Genomic DNA, 19,673 nt, shown 5'->3' with positions numbered 1-19,673 from the left:
TTTACTAGTGCATCAGGGTACTGAAATAGGGCTGGTTCTTAATGTACCTTCAACGCCTGAAGAGTCCACAGAAGACTGGGAACTGCACGTACCTTCTATGCGCATCTTTAATAATGCCCGAAGCAAAGCAATCCACTGCTCTCCAAAAATGTTACGTAAGTCAATATACGTCATGCCCTATAGTCTGCTCTTAAACTCTAGTCCTTGTATGACTTCTGTGGTTTGGGTTTGTACTGGTTCTTCAGCCCTCTGCAGTCACTCTGACCTCATTGCTTTTGCTCTTTGTCAACTTCTGTAAGAAATATGTATTTCAGCCTGATGGTTTCTAACAGCAGAATGAGAATAGTAGTTAAGAAAACTGAGATAACTTATTCCTTGAAGATATTTCTTGTGTATGTACGTATATTCAAAACCACTGTATTTCTACACTGAAGAGTAGAAAAAATGAAGTATGGTATGAAAATTCCTTTTTTTTTTTTTCTTTTTGTTGGTCAAACAACAGCATGTTTAGTACAAACTAGCCTGTGAATTCAGTGAGATCAAACTCCAGAGAAAAGTTGGGGCAACCTCCTCTTTGGGCTTAAGTTTACAAGTTTAGTAAAGTTTAGTAAAGCTTTTTCTTTATTTTCTGCTAGATGAAAACTATTCACACAGAACTCCTTGATCTTACTTAAAATAGTGCTTGACACTTCTGAGCAAGGATTAGATGTGAAATACCTAAGTCTCATACATGCACATAAATAAAAATACTGATATACTCACCCTATCAATGCTAATCTAAAAGAAACTTCATCTTTTTACTCTGTCAATTCTAATAAAACTACAAGATCGATACCCTAAGCATGAGGTCAAAGCCCTGGTAAAACAGTATTCACACCACATCCTGAGGCTCAGCAAGTCCAGCCAAGAGCTCCGCAGTCCCCCAGTGAAAGCACTCTGGCCCAGCCGCTCCAGAACTGGTGCCTGTGAAGCAGACACCAGTCCCACCTCCCTTACAGCACACACGAGAGGCCCCCCCAGCATCCCTGCTGGGAGGGACCCACGCTGCAATGGGGGAAAAATGTGAGGAGGAAGGAGCAGCAGAGATGAAGTGTTTTGAACTGATTGCAGCAGCTTCCCCACAACCCTGCCACCCACCATGCTGCTCCGGGAGGAGGTAGAGGAGTTGGGAACAAAGGAATGAAGTTGAGCCTGGGAAGAAGGGAGGGGTGGGAGAAGCTGTGATTAGTTCTGTCTTTGTTTCTCACTATCCTACACTATTTTTAATTGGCAGCAGACATGGGGCACTTTCAGATCAGCAAGTTGTGTTTTATACTTATTCACTAGTTTTCTTTGTAATATTTAACACAGCCACACTGCATCCAGGTTCGGAGCCCTCAGCGCAGGAAAGACATGGACCTGTTGGAGAGGGGCCAGAGGAGGCCACACAAGTTATCAGAGAGCTGGAACAGCTCTGCTATGAGGACAGGCTGAGAGCTGGGGTTGTTCCGCCTGGAGAAGAGAGGGCTCTGGGGGGACCTTATTGTGGCCTTTCTGTACTTAAAAAGGGCCTACAAGAAAGATGGGGACAGGCTTTTCAGCAGGGCCTGTTGTGATAGGACAAGGGGTGACTGTTTTAAACTAAAGGACGGGAGATTCAGGCTAGATATAAGAAATTATTTACTATGAGGGCGGTGACACACTGGAACATTGCCCAGAGAGGGGGTAGAAACCCCATCCCTGGATACAGTCAAAGCCAAGCTGGACAGGGCTCTGAGCAACCTGATCTAGGTGAAGATGTCCCTGCTCGTGGCAGAGGGGTGGATCTACATAAGCTTTGAAAGTCCATTCCAACCCAAAGTATTAATATGATTCTGTGATTCTATGACCTAATAAAATCAGGCAGTATCTAGAAATATAGGGCGGAATGACAAGGTCGGCCTTTGGTATAAATTCTATCTTTGTGACATCTACCTCCCCCACTAACCCTACACACATACTACTCAAGTAGGATAATAACAGATTACTGCTGAACTACACAAAGGAGATGAGGAAAACTGTAGAGAGCTCCTCTGTAATCTTCTTCTGAACTAAGGAGTGAATTCCCACACAGTATTTCACTCATCCCTGTTATGACAAAAATCAAAGGAATAGCATCAATGGCTGCCAGAAGAGCATTTTAATCTCCCCAGAAACTAGATTAAAATGTTATTAATGGTTTAAATTGGCATTTAATGGGCATCAGATAAACTGGCTAACCACAGGGGCTACCAAGGCATCCTACTGGTTTACACTTTACAGACACGGTCTCTGTTCCATATGGATTAACAGTCATGGCAGTGAGGCCACTAAAGTGCAAGCAGGTGGTGACCTTGAGATCAAGCAGATGTGATAGTGTTAGAAATTAAGATGTGATAATGCAACATCAACATGCTTATGCAATGTAACAAATCTCTTTATCACAGCTACTAGGAAAACAGTTGTCAATTCCATTCACCTGCCGACAAGTCAGAATGGAGCAAGAGGAATTAACAATAACTGGAAAAGGCCAAGTAGGATGTGCTTAAACCAACGGGTACACAGCCCTTTTATGTGAAGTGTTATCAGGTTTGTAGTAGTCATTTTTCCCCTTGTCAAAAGTGACAGGATCTACCCTACGGTCAATATTAATGCGAGGAGAATGATGAAATACAATCAAATGACAATTGCACTCATCCTATTTGCAGGACCCTGGCAGATCAAACAAGGACCATTTCCTACTTGTCCAATAACTTCCATTCTTAAAAGCCTGAGGCAGTTTCCCAGTCACAGACATTGATACCTATAAACAGCATCATCTTCACTGAAAGAATTCTGAAATTTACCCAAAGGCGGATTTTAAGATTTGGTACTAGCCTCTTCAATTACTGTTTACACTTTACAATAGCATGTTTTATTGAACTTGCGTCATTTAGGACAAAATAGTAATCAAAATATCTTAAATAAATCTACCTCTTATACTGGTTTAACAGTTAGTCCCAGTTTGAAGTCACATGTACTGTATGCACTCAACAGACAACAATTTCTATTGCTTACTGATGTACAGTAGAGAAATGTAATCAATTTATATTGCGTATATTAGTGTGCTTTTTAGAGTGATGCTATAAATCACACCTACTGCTTCAGGCAGGGTTGTTGCATTACTGTTCCTACTGTTGTAGGAAGATGATGAAAGCAGGAAAAGCAGAGCTGAAACCAAGAACGAGGAGGTACATGAGACACAGTGTATTTTCTTCTCTAATGTCCAAGATACAAGAAGTTCAAGGAGGAACTGTGAGCAATCTAAAGAAACCCAGAACCTGAACAAACAAAAAACAAATAAAAAAGAATTAACTTAATTTCTTCCAGAGCTGAATAAAGAGGCAGCAGGTGTCTTTACTAACGTAAATCGGGACCCGCTGGTATATACATGGCAGTTGCCAACAATCCAAATGGGCAAGTCAGACTGCACGACAATGTCTTGGTAGAAACTGGCCTGTCAGGTACTTACAGGGTCAGTCTTCATGCATTTGAGCAACATTCATCTACACACGGTCACACCAAAAAGGGCCTTATAGAATGTAACAGAACAGCTGCAGCAAAGCAACAGATCTCAGTGGTTTCGAGGAAGAAAACATCAAGGATTTCACCTCAAGGTGAGATTATACTACAGCAATGCAAATATGACTGCATCCAGCTGCAGTGTGAAATTCTAGATTTAGCATTAAACGGTTCTCCTGCAGGGCCTTCCCACACCTTAAATATATTCACCTCCAATAAAAATAGAAAACAAATTTAAAACTACATGGATACACCACAGTACAATTCTGGAAGAGAAATTTGGTTTTAAAAGCTCTTTCTCCTTCTTTAGCAACTCTCACACATTTATCAAACTAACCACCGTGTCACTTAAAGGCTCTGGCAGATTTATATAGATGTTAAGAAAGAGAACTTCAATTTATTTCAGACTCCTAGCCCAGAATATTGCTTACTTGGTAAAAACAGAAATGTCAATCGATTAAAAAAATAAAAATAAAAAAATAAAAGCTTGCCTTCTGAAGTCCTCCATCTCAAACTATATGCTTGTATGTGAGATTAGAGTTTTCACAAAATTTCAGGTAGGAATAGGTAGCTTTCCTCCCCTGATTACAAAGGTCAACTTACAGCTTTCTACCAACTATCACATTTCATTCTCTCAAAGATGAAGAGGAAATATTTTGAGATGCAAAGAAACATCCTCCAAATGATAGTTTACCTATTGCACTGCAAGTATATGTAGGAATGTCTATGTAAATCCACTCAGTTCAGGAATTATGCAGCTTTAAATTATTTATGCTATAATATATGTTCTTATTTCAGTCTATCTGCACCTGAAAGCCAGAACATTCGGACCCAAAGTATTACTCTCTAGCCATCTTCTTCCAAAGTACTTTCAATCTGCTTGATTTTAACATCTCCTCCCATCATCAGCTGTCTTGTCCCATTTAATTGTTCTCAAATGGAGAAAAAACTCTGAAATCCTTCAACCAATACAGAATAAGCAGCACAACATTATCCATTTGCCAGTTTCACTGTTTGCTCAAGAAGGGTAAGAAAAAATACGCTCATTTAGGGAGAAAGTGCATTCTCTTGCATTCTCTTCATAGCATTTGGTCTACACTAAAATAAAACCACAGCCTGATAAAGCCAACAGCAGTTTTCATTGTTGGTAATAACAGGGTCAGACTCAGGTGCCATTAACACAAAGTGATATTTGAGTTTCCCTTCAAACAGTAGAGCTAACGTGCAGACAGCCTTACAAAGAACATAATACTGATTTAGACGGTGTTCACCTCTATCTAAATCAGAGGTACAAAACTAAAGAGACAAACAACTTTAATCCAAACAACTTGCATCCCTCTGCTTCTTAACAGATCAGAGCAAGCTAGACTGCAAATAGAAATGGAGGAAGAAGAATGGATTAATTTGAAGATAGTGGACTTCAGGGATCCTAACTAATAATATAGTTATTCTTTTCAGAAACACTGCAGAACTGAATCAGACTACTGCACAGAAATAACGCAGGATTATTCTGAAAAGACCTGAATATGCAGCAGTTAAATTTTTACCAAGTTACTGGTTGCATTAGTCTGGAGATTGGCTTCCCCTCACGCTTGCCTTTCTTAATCGTAGCTGCATCATCTTCAAAGTTTATTTCAAAGGTTTCCAGTTATTGTAACAATAATACTGTTCTAAAATCAAGACCTCACGAAATTCTTCCGTGAACAAAGATTAATACATAATAGAGCAAAATATTCTAACCAAGAATAGCCATAGGGTGGATTTATTTTGTGTATATTGCTCAGGGAGTCTCAACAGAATAGGTAAAAATTGAAACAAAAGATCATAGAATAAGAAGAACAACAACAAAACTAAAAAATAAGTATCCTTAGCATTTCTAGCGAAAGAATTTCAGACTTACTTGAATACTTCAATAGTTTTGTTACAATCCGAAGAGCATTAATAAAAGCTTCCCAAAACCAAAAGAATAGATCAGAACAGATTATTGCAATTAACTGCTTTTGCAGCGTTACCTAGAAACCCAGTCTCAGATCAAAGGAGCAGCATGGCAGACACTGAGGGAAAAAACCCACAAAAAATGCCCAACACAGAAAACCCTAAAAATCCCCACAAAAAGAAGCAAAGAAAACACCCACCCTTCAGTTTGTTTTCACCATATTAAACTGAACTTGAACTTTTCAATGATTCAAAGGCCCAAGGGAAGGAGTTAATATTCAGTCTTGATGGAAAATACGCAACATAAAATTCCATTGTCTCTTTTGATTTTGTTTTGTTTTGTTTCTGTTCATGTGACAAAAACAATAAAAAATTCTATTCGATGCACAAGATCTCATCATGCATCATGAAAACACTAAATAACTCACATCCTTACTGTGATCGTATGAATGGTTTGTCTTAAATCCCAGTTCTAAGATGGTTCCCTTGTAAGTGGAGCCCTGTTCTAACACTCCGTTCTGGTCCAGTCAATGCAGGAAGAGATGTGAAGCACGTCCAAGCAGGATGATTACCCAGCTGGGAAAAGGCATCACTTTTTTTTCCCCTTTATTCAGATTGATCAAACCCATTCTTCTTGGTTAACAGAAACAAATATTGAGTTATCAATAACATGCACTTTTTGAGAAGATCTGTACTTGGAAAATCATTGGGAATTCTAAAAAAATGCAAGATCTCTATAAATGAAAATTTTCACAATTAAACAGAATGATGGTATAAGCCTTTCAAGTTTTACAGGATGCTAACAATCATGTAGCCAAAAGCCCATAATGTTTACAGAATTTCAGATGGAAAGCAGTTTTGCCTTCAATTCCATCCATTCAAGGTAGCAACAGGTTTCATCAATCTTTGTGCACCAAAGCTTGTCCTTCCTGTATTTTGCACATAGTTTACTCATGCAACATACCTGGAAAACTGTTCTTGCAGCCCACGCATCTGAGCTCTGCTGCGCTCCGACTCCAGCGTCACCTCCCGTAATCTTTTTTCACTCTCAAGTCTTAAATGTCTTTCTTCCTCCAACTCATGTATCAGCTTCTCACGCTGAAAGACCATAAAAAGTTATTTATTCATTGTATACATAGAACATACTTTGGGCAAAAATTTAAAATTCAATTTGGGAAAAATCATCAAAATCAAAATAATTACCCTAACTATCCCATCATGTTTTTGTATAGCAATGTTACACAAAATAACGAACTAGAGATGGAAAGCCTTTCAGAATATGCCCATCACGCTGGGCTCCTCTTACTTGGCTCAGACTCACCAAGGTCAGTATGCTTCAAATCAAACACCCACTCTCTCATTCAAAGCTCTTTTTATTTACCTCCACTCAAAATAAGTGTAAAAAACTGTATTTGAGATACGTGATCTGTCTGGCTTGAATGCAGACATTGGAAAGCACGAAAAAAAGTCAAGAGGACAACTCATAACCCATCCCTTAATGTTTCAGTGTCATGAGCAGAGAAGGACCTGTCTCTGCACCGCTGCCTTTCTTGTTTTGGCTGAGAGGAAGATCCCTATCAGTAGGACAGAGTCTATTTGAATCTATTTACTGAAATTCTACGACAATGTTTTCAAAAACTGAGTACAAATCACATATGAGAGAAATACAAATGTCATTAATTTTCCTAATAGTTCTCAGAGGCAAATAGCATACCATTGTTGCTAATTCTTACAACATAGGACAAAAAAATGCAATCTACAACATAACTGCACCACCTGGGTAAATCTACATACGTCATGGCTTAATTTTTTTTAACGTCAATTTGAGATATAAGAACATCATATAAAAGGGTATCTAATGATTTCAAAATTCTGTTTTAAAAGTAGCTAAATGAAATTTAGGATGAGCAGGGGAATGAATAGAAAAGTTATAAAAACGCTTTAGAAATTTAAAAAAATATGATACAGCCTTTTCCATGTGACCCTGTTACATGGAAATTACATTAAATGAAATTTTTCTTGTGCATTTAAATTAGATAACAAATCAATTAAAAATAAACCCAAGCACTTTACATTGTACTACATTATACTCTGTCAGCAAAGGGGTTCCAATGTCAGTTGTCTAAGAAAAGTATAAGTCATTGTAAAGCTACAGTGCATTGAGCATCTATATGCTTTGAAAAATCTCTGTGCCCATGATGGAGTGCGATTTGTAGCCTGTCAGACAGTCTGATGTAGTTCCATTGCTGACCTAAATTTTCATGACTTACCTGCAAAAATTTATCTAGAAATTATACATACCTTTGTTATTTTCTAATGAAATTGTATCTTAGTGTTAAGCCATCAAATGGGGGAGACAGATTATTTTTACAAGTCTCACAGCTATAAATCTTACTGAATAATAATTTACAATAGCACTAACCAAGGGACCAAAAATATGAACATTACCAAGTGGAAAAGAGAGATTAAAGACAATGATAAATAAGCAGATGCCACAAAGGGAGGCTGCAAAGGATTAAATGCAGTATCTATAGGCTTGTGAAAAAATATGGGGAATTACTCAGAGAACAGAGGGCTTCTGTCTGGTTGGTCATATGTAATGTCTGGAAAAAGGAAAACTGCAAAACAAGAAACACATTACTGGAAAATAAACACATTTTTCTAACTAAATTGTCTAATTACTGTCCTTACTGTTACATAACCATGTTCTGCCAGGTGGTGAGAAATAATGCTTAGTTTGTGCCAAGCGAAGAGCAGAGAGTGCTCAGCACCAGGCAGAAGATACACTGCAGCTGTACACAGAGTACGGCTCACGAAGGGTAACTCGGGCTAATGATATGGGAAAAATATTCCAAGCAGTTAGTATTTCTCTAGCTTAGATCCCGTCAATGCCAGCTTCAAAAACTGCACTGTTGCAGAGGCCCTTGCTGAATACTGTTAGCATCTTCTCTGATGGAAATATTTCCCTGCTGCTAAAGAGACATCTAGAGCTTCCAGAGAGGCAGAAGTAGCAAGGAAAATGACATTAAATACATAGTTAGCACCCAAGGCTTAAGACAAGCTTTCGGAAGATACTGGTGTGTACAGAAACTGGGCTTAAACCCAAATACATAGCTGTCTCTACAGTAACTAATAAGTCACCTTGGAGGATAATCAGGTACTGCTATGAGCGCTCCAGTTCACGAAGGCTGTGCCTGAGCTACCTGAGGCAGTAACAGCTTAACCATGATAACGCACTGAAGACCAGAGATTCAGCCAAGCCTTCATTGCTCATTCAGCGTCATTACTGCCACGTTGATCTTACCCTGACAGAGCAACTACCTCTGCGTGTCTGTGCTGCTGCTAATCACAAAACCACCTTTTCTAGAAGAGCATTGAATACACAGCAGAGATTCACTAATCCAAACTTTTCCCTGCAGGTCAAAGAGCTGTATAAGCTGTTTCTAGGCTTCATTTACCCCTTGCTGATAGGTCAGAGAAAGCTGTTGCTGCCATTTACTCCTTCTATTCATGTGGGTAAGTGTGTATTATCATCCTACACAAAAAGATCAGCACATCCACATGATTTTTCTTTTTTTGTTTTACAAAGAAGCAAAGACCTGAGAAGCACCTTAAGAACAGTACCTATAAACCACCAACAAGATCACATTACAAGAACAATAACGTCACAGAAACGCAATGTATGAACATTAGGAACTTCTGGAATGAGTTAAATGTCCAGTTTCCAATTCAGCCACCTCATGGGCAAGCATCACGACACAGTATTAGTTATATGAGCACGTACTGTTGCTGTACAAAACCGATGCTCCTTCCAGGGTAAGGGGATGAACAACTAACAAGTCCCAGGCTACAAGACCCGAAACAAAAGTACTAGGCTATGGCCCTGAAATTCCGGGTTCTCTTCCCAGCTACCAAAACTTCCCTGTAGGAATGGGGAGAAGACTGCCCACAGGGTAGCTGTACAGCAATAACACCATCAGCCTTCATTTTTATGCTTCTTCACAAGAATTTATTGGCAACCTTGAGGCAGTTCTGGCCATTTCTTGCATACAGAAAGCAGATCTGCCTTCAGCCAGATCACAGACATTAAATACTGCAGAGGGTGGGGAAAAGGGAGTGAGAGACCACCCGCACTTGGAAAGTTTTAAGTCTCCAGGACACAAAACACTCAAGTATACTACACACAGAAAGTAGCTCCCAGCCATAGCGATCTTATCTACAAGAAATGAAAGGTACATTTCTATTCAAATCCAGAAAAGCCATAATGAAGTGTCAGAAGAGAGGAGTCTAACCTACAGAAAGGCCAAGATTAAACAGTTGTGGGTTTGGGTTGTTTTTTTTTTTTTTGGTCTCCTGGAAGCAGAGAACAAATCCCTGAATGCTCCATAAATTTTGCATTGTCATAGCATTGTCATAACCTCCTTTATAAGCTCCTCTGTGCACTTTATTCCCGTGCAAAACAACAGTATGTGAAAGGAAATGAACTAGCCAGAAATGGTTCAAGGTTTTATAGTGAATGTAAGCTTACTGGAAAGGGATACAATTGGTGTGACACATGAAGAAAAGGTTGAATAAAAACAGCATAATGTGAAATGCATTAGTATGTTTTAACACCAGGAAAATCACTGCCATATTCCAATGAAGATATATGTGTTCCCACTCGCCAATTTCTCTTTAATTGCAGCTTCTTCTCTCCACAAGCTCTGCTCATACTATTTTCCCTGCTTCCTCTCCTTGCCTCCTGCAGCACAGCTATAACCTTCTCCTCTTAGAAACAGAACCCTTACTTCGCTCCTGCTTCCCTTTTTCAGCCTCTGCAGACTGTCTGACTTTATTCACATCACCCTGTCAAATTTCTGATAACTTTCCAAATATGCAAAAATTTTACATGAACAAGCTAGAGTGAAAGACAGGGTTAGCAAACTCCACCAGTACTTTTGTGCAAGTACAGGAATATTGTAATACTTGAACAAATACTGTTTGCAATTACTTTTTCACGAACATTTCAGCAATCAAGTTTCACTGGCTGCTCATTATGCTCATGAGCCAGCGTCTGCACTTCAACATGTTCCTTTTCGTGTAGCTGTAGAAATGTTTGTGTCAAAATGTTTCATTTCTCATCCAGTCAGGGACACGTACCACACATTAACTTGTCTTCTCAAAGGTAAGGAAGGAATCCAATTTGAGATCCTCATGATCAAAACAAAACACATGAAAACTATTTATGGCTAGACTGAAAATAGCACAAGTCTTTGACAGAAATATCAGAATTGCTCCTCGACACTCCATGAAGAGACAACACTTATTTTCTGAGTTCCTGGTTAACAGGCCTGACCCAGTGCAGCCATGAGACGGGTGTCTCCTAAGAGGTGCTCAGCCCTTTATGTCTCCAGAGTCTGACACCCAGCACGCAGAGTGAACATGCAGCACCTTAAGGATTTTGTAAGGAAAGCCTGCCTTCTTACCTCTTTTTCCTTTCCAGGCTATTTTGCTGTCAACTTTAAATTTAGACACGGATGACACTGAAGCCTTCCAAGTGAGGCACCTGCAGTTTAACTCCTCTACCTGTCATTGCACATAAAATCAGCAGATGGTTCGAACGACAGGGCCGGCTCCATGACAATACCTCCTCAGAGAAGTACTCAATGGCTTCTCTTCACCAGGGTCAAGCACCTGACTAACTCAAGCAGATTTCTTATTCCATAACCCCTAGTCTCAACTCACCCTTTTTTACAGGGCTGCTTCTCTCTCCTCCTCAGTGCTGATGATTTTGTGCCCTCCCTGTTAAAACCGCTTCCTTGGCAGCTCATTCCTCCTTGCCTCTCCAACCAAAAACACCTTCCCCTGCCCCTCCATGATGTGCCACCCTAATAATCTTACTTTTTCTTAGTATCAGTGGATCAGATGTGCTGCATGTCTGCGGCCAGGTGCTGCCTGCGGGGATCCGCTGTGAGGAGAGGCCGAGGCTGCCCATGCCGGACACAGCCGGTTCCCGCCGGTTCCGCCAGCCCAGGGCACAGACAAACCTGTCAGTGGCACCACTGACACCGGAAGGGTGCAGCCCATGGGGGGACCTTGAGGACATCTCCTGAAGGGCTGCAGCCTGGGGGGGACCATGGGGACCTCTCCTGAAGGGCTGCAGCCTGGGGGGGACCATGGGGACCTCTCCTGAAGGGCTGCAGCCTGGGGGGGACCACGGGGACCTCTCCTGAAGGGCTGCAGCCTGTGCAGAGTCCACACTGCAGCTGGGGAAACCTGTGAGGAAGAACGTCCTGCAGAGAGGGGCTGCCATGGACTGACCTCAACCCCAGCCCCGGCACTATTTTTTACTTTTTAATTTTTCTTTCACGTAAAAATCATACTACTCCTCTGCACAATGATGTTAGCTATATGTTAAACCAAAATGTGGCTGTGCATCAAGATTTAAAATGATTAAATAATTGCAAGTGCAAAATTAAAGGGACTCTGTACACAAACCATGCATACTATACAGGGTGTTGCTGCTCATGAGGGAGCAAGCACTATATATACATAGGAACTGGTCCCTCCTTTTTCTGTTTAGCTTGTTTTAGTCTTATAAAAAGCAGTTCTTAGAAACAACTAGTTATAACTGGAGTGATTAGTTCAAATATCAAAAACATCTTAAAAAGAACATAAATTTAATCTCTTCTCATCTTTAGGGTTATCTTAAGTGGTAGAAAGGGCCACTGTTTAAATAGAAATAAGATAATAAGAGTCTTCTGTATTCTTGAATTTGTTCTTTGCTTCCCCAGTGCATTGTAAAAAGGGTTTTACTATGGTACTACTAATTATACGAACATGGGAGCGGGAGCGCTATTTTGTCAAGGAAAGTCTACACGAGAATATTTAACACAGGCTTAACGTTGCTCAAAATCAGGCTAATAACCTTCACATTAATTTTTTAACAACTATTTTAAAGCATTTGCTAAAGAGGGTCACAATTTCTGTGTAATTAATATTGATTTCAAACAGATACTTTGCAATGAATTTAAATGAGGGGAAGAAAATAATATACAATTTTTTGTTTTCAGTTAAGTCATTGCTAACCTAAACTGAGTATGTATGTATTTATTTTTAATGCATTTTCTGATGCTATGCATCTGATACCTTGCCATAAAAGTCACAATTCAATAGAATCATAGCCTGGTCTGTAACACACCATCCTACAATCCAGAGAGAATTAACTGGCCACAAAAACAGACACCACCACCACCAAAGTAGACAACACTGATGACAGAATTAAGCAAACAAATAGCAACTACTAGTAGCACAGTAAAATCAGTTTTTCTAGCAAGTCAGTGCCCAATACTCTTATGAATAAATGTGCATACTCAAAGTACTCAAAAACACTGTTTTATTCCCCTGGTGTGCCACTTTTGAAAGACTGCTGCAGGCAGGAGACACAAATCAGCCTGGGATAAGGGATGAGAGAGGGATGGTGAAACAGTTCCATTTTTCAAGAATTAATTATGAAATATTAATTGAAACAGAAGCTGGAATTTGCAACTTGGTCTCCCAGTTGGTTACTTTAACAAAGTAACTCATTTTTTCCAACGCAATGAATATTTAATTCCCCCAACATAATGCACGGTGATCAAATGGTATTTGTTCAAGTGCCACAGAGTTTACCTGAGCCCCAGCTGCCCATGGCCAAAGCTGTTGGTTAAGGCAAAGTCTATATTATAGATATTTTGTAAGAGCTTGTGTTTGGGTCCTGCAAAAACAAGTCGAGGAAAGAAATGTGATTACAACAACCGAGAGCAGATATCTTTTTTAAATTATTTTATCATAAATTGCACCAGAGACTGTATTTTCTTTCAAATTAAAATGAGTCAAACTTCAGAGTGTCCTTTGTTTGCTCCTCATCGATTGCTGTTAAACCAAATGTTTCTCATTCTGTAATCAATACTTCTCTGCAAAAATAAACCGAGGCACTGACAAACAACTTTGCAGCATGTTGCAGCGTTCCTTGTAGTGGACTTTGATAGCACAAAAAACCACTAACCCAAAGAGTGGAAAAAAAGAAGTGCATTGCTTATTGTGCTTATTACAATTTTTACAGGCTGCTTACAGCTGTATCATTTTACTGTAACAAGACTTTATTAAATTAGCCAGCTATTGAAACCAGAGCTTTCCAACAGTAGCAGTTAATACGCCTTTGTTCCTCTTTACTGTTTCCAGCTATATCGGGAATATTGACAAATACCCTTAAACACTCAAAGCTTTCCCAGGGATGAAATTATAGGTGTTTTTAAAGCACAGTGAAGCATTAAGGTATGAACAGTAATAACTTAAGCACTTGGAGGGTTCGTGGAGGGAGAGGTAGCTTTATTTGTACATCTCTTGAAAGTAAGAAAGTTAAGGGTGAAGTGTGACTGCTTTGTAATCAAAATTAATTACCCTTTCATCTGATACAGATTTGTACTCCAGAGGCTAAATAGGAAATTTCCTTGATTTATATCAGGCTTCTATTTTTTTCCCCAATTATTTTATGATGTAATCATTTTTCCTAAACTCATTGCTACTAAAGCTCTGCAATCGCATGACATAAATAGCACAAAAAGCACTATCCTAATTTTAGGCTGGTATCTTCAAGCTTTTTCATTCCAGTAAGAAAAACATGATGCCGCTTTAGAACAGGATTCTGCTTTCAAAATGCCAGACTGCCAAAATAAACCCGAAAAATCCAATCGACACTAAATAATTTGTATTAGCATTTTCTAAAACTGCCTTGAAAACAGTTAAACAATTTGAAGCAAATAATTTATTTTCCACTATGAAATTTTAATATGCTAATGCATCTATCTCTTTGGCCTCCAATCAGACTAGCACATGTATCCTTTGCCTACCAGATGTAAACTGCAAACTTTGCTTGGTTCTAAGATGAACAGCAAGATAGGAAAGGTTTATTATTATTAGTGATATTTAGTTAGAGTAGTTTACATACTTTATATTGTTGGGTGATAACATTGCTCCAAAGCAATTCAAGTAAATTAGAAACTGTTTCTTGGTGTCCCTACTCCTTCTGAAAATAAGATGCTCGCTTTCATTGTGCACTAGCTCAAAATTGCCACCATGTGGCAGGACAGCAACTTAATTCAGCATTATTTATACTGTACTGATATGGTTTTAATTGCATCTGTACGATAGAATAACTGCTGTGCTGAAGCTCCTTTATCATTGCAAGCCTACAATTAATCTGAATTAGGCAGGCTATTACACGAGCAGTACTATATATATAGTTTGAGTTGTGACAACATTTATTTTACAGAAAAAAAATAATTAAGTAATTCATAAACCCTTTCAGCACAGAGCTAGATGGCCAGCGGCGCTGCCTGCCCGTGGCTTTCAGCAGCTCTGGTGTACAGCCAGCCCCCCAAAAGGGAGCTCTTACCACCCAACAACACTTTAATTCTGTGAAACATGCAATGACGGGCTACACTAAATTGGAGTCACCTTTAAAACAAAATAAATACCCCAAAAAACCCAGCTATAGCCTTCCAAAAACTAATCAACTGATGTCAACTATGTGGACCCCTTTTATCACTTTTCCCAGGGACACACCTACAGGCACAGTGGCTATATAATACACAGTCCACAACAGCAGCATATAGAATCACAGAATCGCTTCGGTTATAAGGGACCTCAGAGATCATCTAGTTCCACCCCCTGCCATGGGCAGGGACACCTTCCACTAGACCAGGTCACCCAAAGCCCCATCCAACCAGCCTTGGACACTTCCAGGGATGGGGCGTCCACAGCTTTTCTGAGCAGCCTGTGCCAGGGCCTCACCACCCTCATGGGGAAGAACGTCTTCCTTATAGCTATTCTAAATGTACCCCCTTTCAGTTTAAAGCCATTACCCCTTGTCCTTTCACTACATGCCCTTGTAGAAACTCCCTCTCCAGATCTCTTGTAGGTCCCCTTTAGGTACTGGAAGGCTGCTAGAAGGTCTGCCCAGAGCCTTCTCTTCTCCAGACAGAACAACCCCAGCTCTCTCAGCCTGTCCTCACCTGTGCTCATGCCCTCTGAGCATCTTTGTGGCCTCCTCTGGACTCACTCCAACAGGACCAACAGGTCCATGTCCTTCTGTTGGAGGCCCCAGTGCCGTACGCAGTACTTCAGGTGGGGTCTCACCAGAGCAGAGCAGAAGGGGAGAATCACCTCTCTAGACCTGCTGGTCACACTTCCTTTGATGCAGCCCACGATACGGTTGGCTTTCTGGGTTACAAGCACACATTGCTGGCTCATGTGGAGCTTCTTGTCAACCAGCACCCCCAAATCCTTCTCCTCATGGCTGCTCTCCATTCATTCCCCCCCCCCCCAGCCTGTTTTTGTGCTTGTGATTGCCCCAACCCATGAGCATGACCTTGCACTTGGCCTGGTTGAACTTCATGAAGTTCACACGGGCCCATCCCTCAAGCCTGTCAAGGTCCCTGTGGATGGCGTCCCTTCCCTCCAGCGTGTCAACCACACAGGCAGATGCTCCTGCCCGCTTTCTGCAGGAGAAACATCTGCATCCCCAGGAGCTGTAACTCCCCCAGCTTCTTAAAGGTCATCTCTGTATCGTAATTTCAATGTTGAATGAAAGTAAGCAATACATATTTTAATAATCCTGTGTCTCATTCAAATTCACAATTGATAGCCCAATTTCAAAGACTTGCATTGATCTTCAGTTCCTAGCATAATTAATTTTTCCATTTTAGACATTATTTGCTAATAGGGGAGGGGTGTAGAGAGAATTCTCTTAGTGAACTTGAAAGTCCCACACAGTCAGATCACAGCTTTTTTTTAATTATTAATCTTAAAAAGATAATGCTTTTAAAAAATGAATTTGCGGGTGTAATTGAGCTTCTAATAGCTTCTACAGACAGTAATTAAAGAAATCTCATTTCTCTAAATTAAACATAATGAAATGTTTTTCAAGATCAAATAACAACTTTGAAACAATATTAAGACAGATATAATTTGTATGAATACCTAGTATTTGGAAATGTGAGGGAAAAACCTCTGTCAATACTAAAAAGAGAAACAGTGGAATTAATAAGTAATATAATGTATTTTTTTTTCGCAGAAACATCTTAGATTATAATGGTTCATTGTAATTCCAAGCCCTTTGCTACATTTTTTTGGTAAGGTAGTTTGCACTATATTAAAATGTCTAACCAAGCATAAAGGTGTTTGGTTTTTACACCAGGTATATAAAATCTTTTCTTATTGGAAACAAAGTTTTATAACCAATGTAACTTGTTTACAATGAGCCTTTATTAACTCAATCTCAAACTGGCAAAAATCCCCAGTCTCTGCCAGTTTGTCTCCCACTTTTTTTGATTCAAGAAGATTTACAATAATGGTGTTTCAACCATAAAACAGCACAAAAGAGTGTGCGTAGACAGCAACTTGCAGGAGAATACAGCCAGCCCACCTGGGCCAGCAAAGTGTCAACTGTGTTGATTCACCTACAGTTTTCTATCAGATCTGCAATTCTTGTACGCTTCCCAAAGGGATTTCGGTGTAGCAATGTATGAAACACCGAAGGTAAGGTTGTCTAAGGTTGTCTGGAGGGAAAAAAAAGCTCCCAGTCACGGAAATACAACTGAGGTTTTGCAATTTGAGGTTTTTATCAGAACAGAACTACATCTTTGAATAAATAGAAGTGGCACCAAAACATTTAAAAGTAACACAGCTACAGCCTGCATTTATACATCCAGAGGCTTCACAGACTTGAAGAGCTACATCCGTAGAGCTGAATGCTCTACTGGTGATGGATCACAAGTCTTTCAGTCACTATCGGAGATTTATTTAAATAAATGGGCCATGGGACTGAACTCCTCACTCATGGAACAAAAAAAACAGGAATAAACGAACCCAGGTGATTTAGAAAAGGATCCAGATTCAAGAAAGTGCCTTACCCCATGCAATATTGCTTGTATTTAGCAGTCAGAAACACCATCTTGGATCAGAAGAGTCTGAAAAATTTTACTTTAATAAAGGGGCTGGTCTGCAACATATCAACCATTAAAAAAATATATATATAAGTCAAAACCTCAAACTAACCCTAATATTCTGCACAGGAGAAGGGCACACTAACTAGCATTTCACTGATGAAACCTGCTCTTGGTACGCTTCTACCCTTCCTGCTGGTAACACAGAAAATCATTAGGCCAGCTTTCTTTAACTTCTCTGCCTAAACACCTCTCTCCTGTTCAACAGCATGTCTAAGACTTCAGAACTCAGTTTCACTTACAGTGAGGGCCAGAAGATTTGCCCGAAGTTCTCTCAAGTGCATCACATGCTCTTTGGACTTCTTGTATGCACAGTAAAACTTCCAAAACAACCGTACACTGTACAGCTACAGGAGATGAGCTCTAGGCCATATAGTTTAGGGTGGTTTCCAATTTGCACTTGATGAGATTACATTTAACTTGTGATTTGGCATGGTTTTGTTTTATAGTTCAGTAATAGATATTTGCTGTCAGTTTGGATGAAATTCCAGCCTAGGCATAAACTTGAAGAGGGCAGAGATTCCTTGAGCTCTATAAACCTGTGTAGTTCCACAGATGATGCTCTTTAAAAAAATTTAAGAAAGATTTTCAAAGGTAGTTTTAATAGGCAGGCAGTTTCCAGACCTTGTCTGCATTATTTGGAGTGTCTATAAAAGATGATCCCAGGAATTACAGCAGCCAGTAGTCAGCTACGACTCAGAAGATTTATTCAACCAAGGTAACAATATTTTTATATGCCACTATACAAGCATTACTGCAAGCCAGTAATTCTGGCATACTTGGACAGGCTATGAAGTCTAGACAGAGTGGGGAAAAAGAAGCCACGAATCTGTAGTCATGCTGGACTTTGATTCCTGAACCACTGATGCCCATCCATGTAAGGACTTGCTGCAGTGAATAGTGCCCCACCAGAAACACTAATACAGTGCAGTCTGTCAAAAGGGTCAAAGACAAGGAATAGGTAAAAAGACAATGAAAGGTGACATGTCAATCAAGCTGCACTGTTTATACCTGCTGTTGATTTTAACCTATGGAATTCACATGAAGCAATACAGTATCTGCAGTATTTACTCCTATGCTTTCCAAACTATGTGTGCACTGACAGGACACAGTCCCAGAGTACCAGTGACAAGGAGAACGCAGCCACCAGGTTTCTTCTAGATCCAACTGCAATGGTGGAAGAGATCACTGCCCCAGTCTGATCACTCCCAGCTGGAGGCCACCAGCCTTTCAAGTTGGCAGAGAACTGCTTGAGGCTCAGGATGGGGCATGAGCAGGTGGTTTAACTGAACCCACCACCAAACGTGCTTTGAAGAAACCTGGTGGGCTGTACAATGAAGCAGAAGATGGAGCACTGGTGTTATCCCCAATGACTCTGCTGCAGGGGAGTGACATCCTAAATGCCTCTTCCCTATCTGCCTGCACCCACAGTGAATGGGTTTTCTTCCCTGTAACAGACCAACATGTCTTTTAGACGATGTAAATGGTTTCTTTTCTAAAGGACTGAATGCTCACAGACCAAATGGGCATGTGGCTGAATCAAGCGTTTCCCACTTGGATCTGTATTAGTGAGATAGGAGGTGGGCAGCAGGACACAGACAGGATAAACATTAGAACAAAACCACACTTCTTAGAGTTCTATTTGGCTTTAAAGGATCAGCCAGTGGAACTCCATCACTCCAGGGAGTTCTGGGATTTACTCACAAGCTGGGAACAGCATGGTTCTTGTCCTGATGCTGGGGAGCGTTAGGGCTTCTTCACTTTCAGGACTTGTCACAAACGTATTTGTATTCCCTGCTAATAAAGTTAACTGAAATAGATGTAATAAAAGAACAGTCTGCAGTGCCACCAGACCCCCCCAGATCTGGGATATGCTGATATTTTAAGTTTTCACACACACACTTCTATTTGCCTTTTCCAGGTGACACATTCAGCACCTCGGGCATCACTACTTTGCTGCTGGCTACCTTTCCATACAGCATTTCTTTTTCCCAAGCTCTTTATAGCATTGCTCATGAACATGTCAGATCTTATTACAACTTTTTCTGTGTTCACTTGTAAAGTCCATTTATGGTCGGTAAGTAACTGCAAAAAACCAACACCTTATTTACTCAGCTGCTCCTTGCATGTATTGCAGAGTCCTATCACTTTAGT

At 40.2% G+C, this 19,673-nt stretch overlaps 1 protein-coding gene across 3 annotated transcripts in view; it reads right to left on the bottom strand.

The window, feature by feature from the left end:
• The window catches only part of NCKAP5 (NCK associated protein 5), a 487,324-nt gene that overhangs the window by 180,692 nt on the left and 286,959 nt on the right, over positions 1–19,673 (bottom strand). For all 3 annotated transcript variants that reach the window (XM_021296516.2, XM_021296523.2, XM_065069581.1), the window contains one exon: positions 6,458–6,591. In XM_021296516.2, the coding sequence (XP_021152191.2) occupies positions 6,458–6,591 (134 nt within the window). The remainder of the gene's footprint in view (positions 1–6,457; positions 6,592–19,673) is intronic.

This window comes from Columba livia, chromosome 7, assembly GCF_036013475.1.
Source record: "Columba livia isolate bColLiv1 breed racing homer chromosome 7, bColLiv1.pat.W.v2, whole genome shotgun sequence".
Lineage (NCBI taxonomy): Eukaryota > Metazoa > Chordata > Aves > Columbiformes > Columbidae > Columba > Columba livia.
Note: the sequence above shows the minus strand (reverse complement) of the source record. Positions and strands in the feature narration are given on the sequence as shown.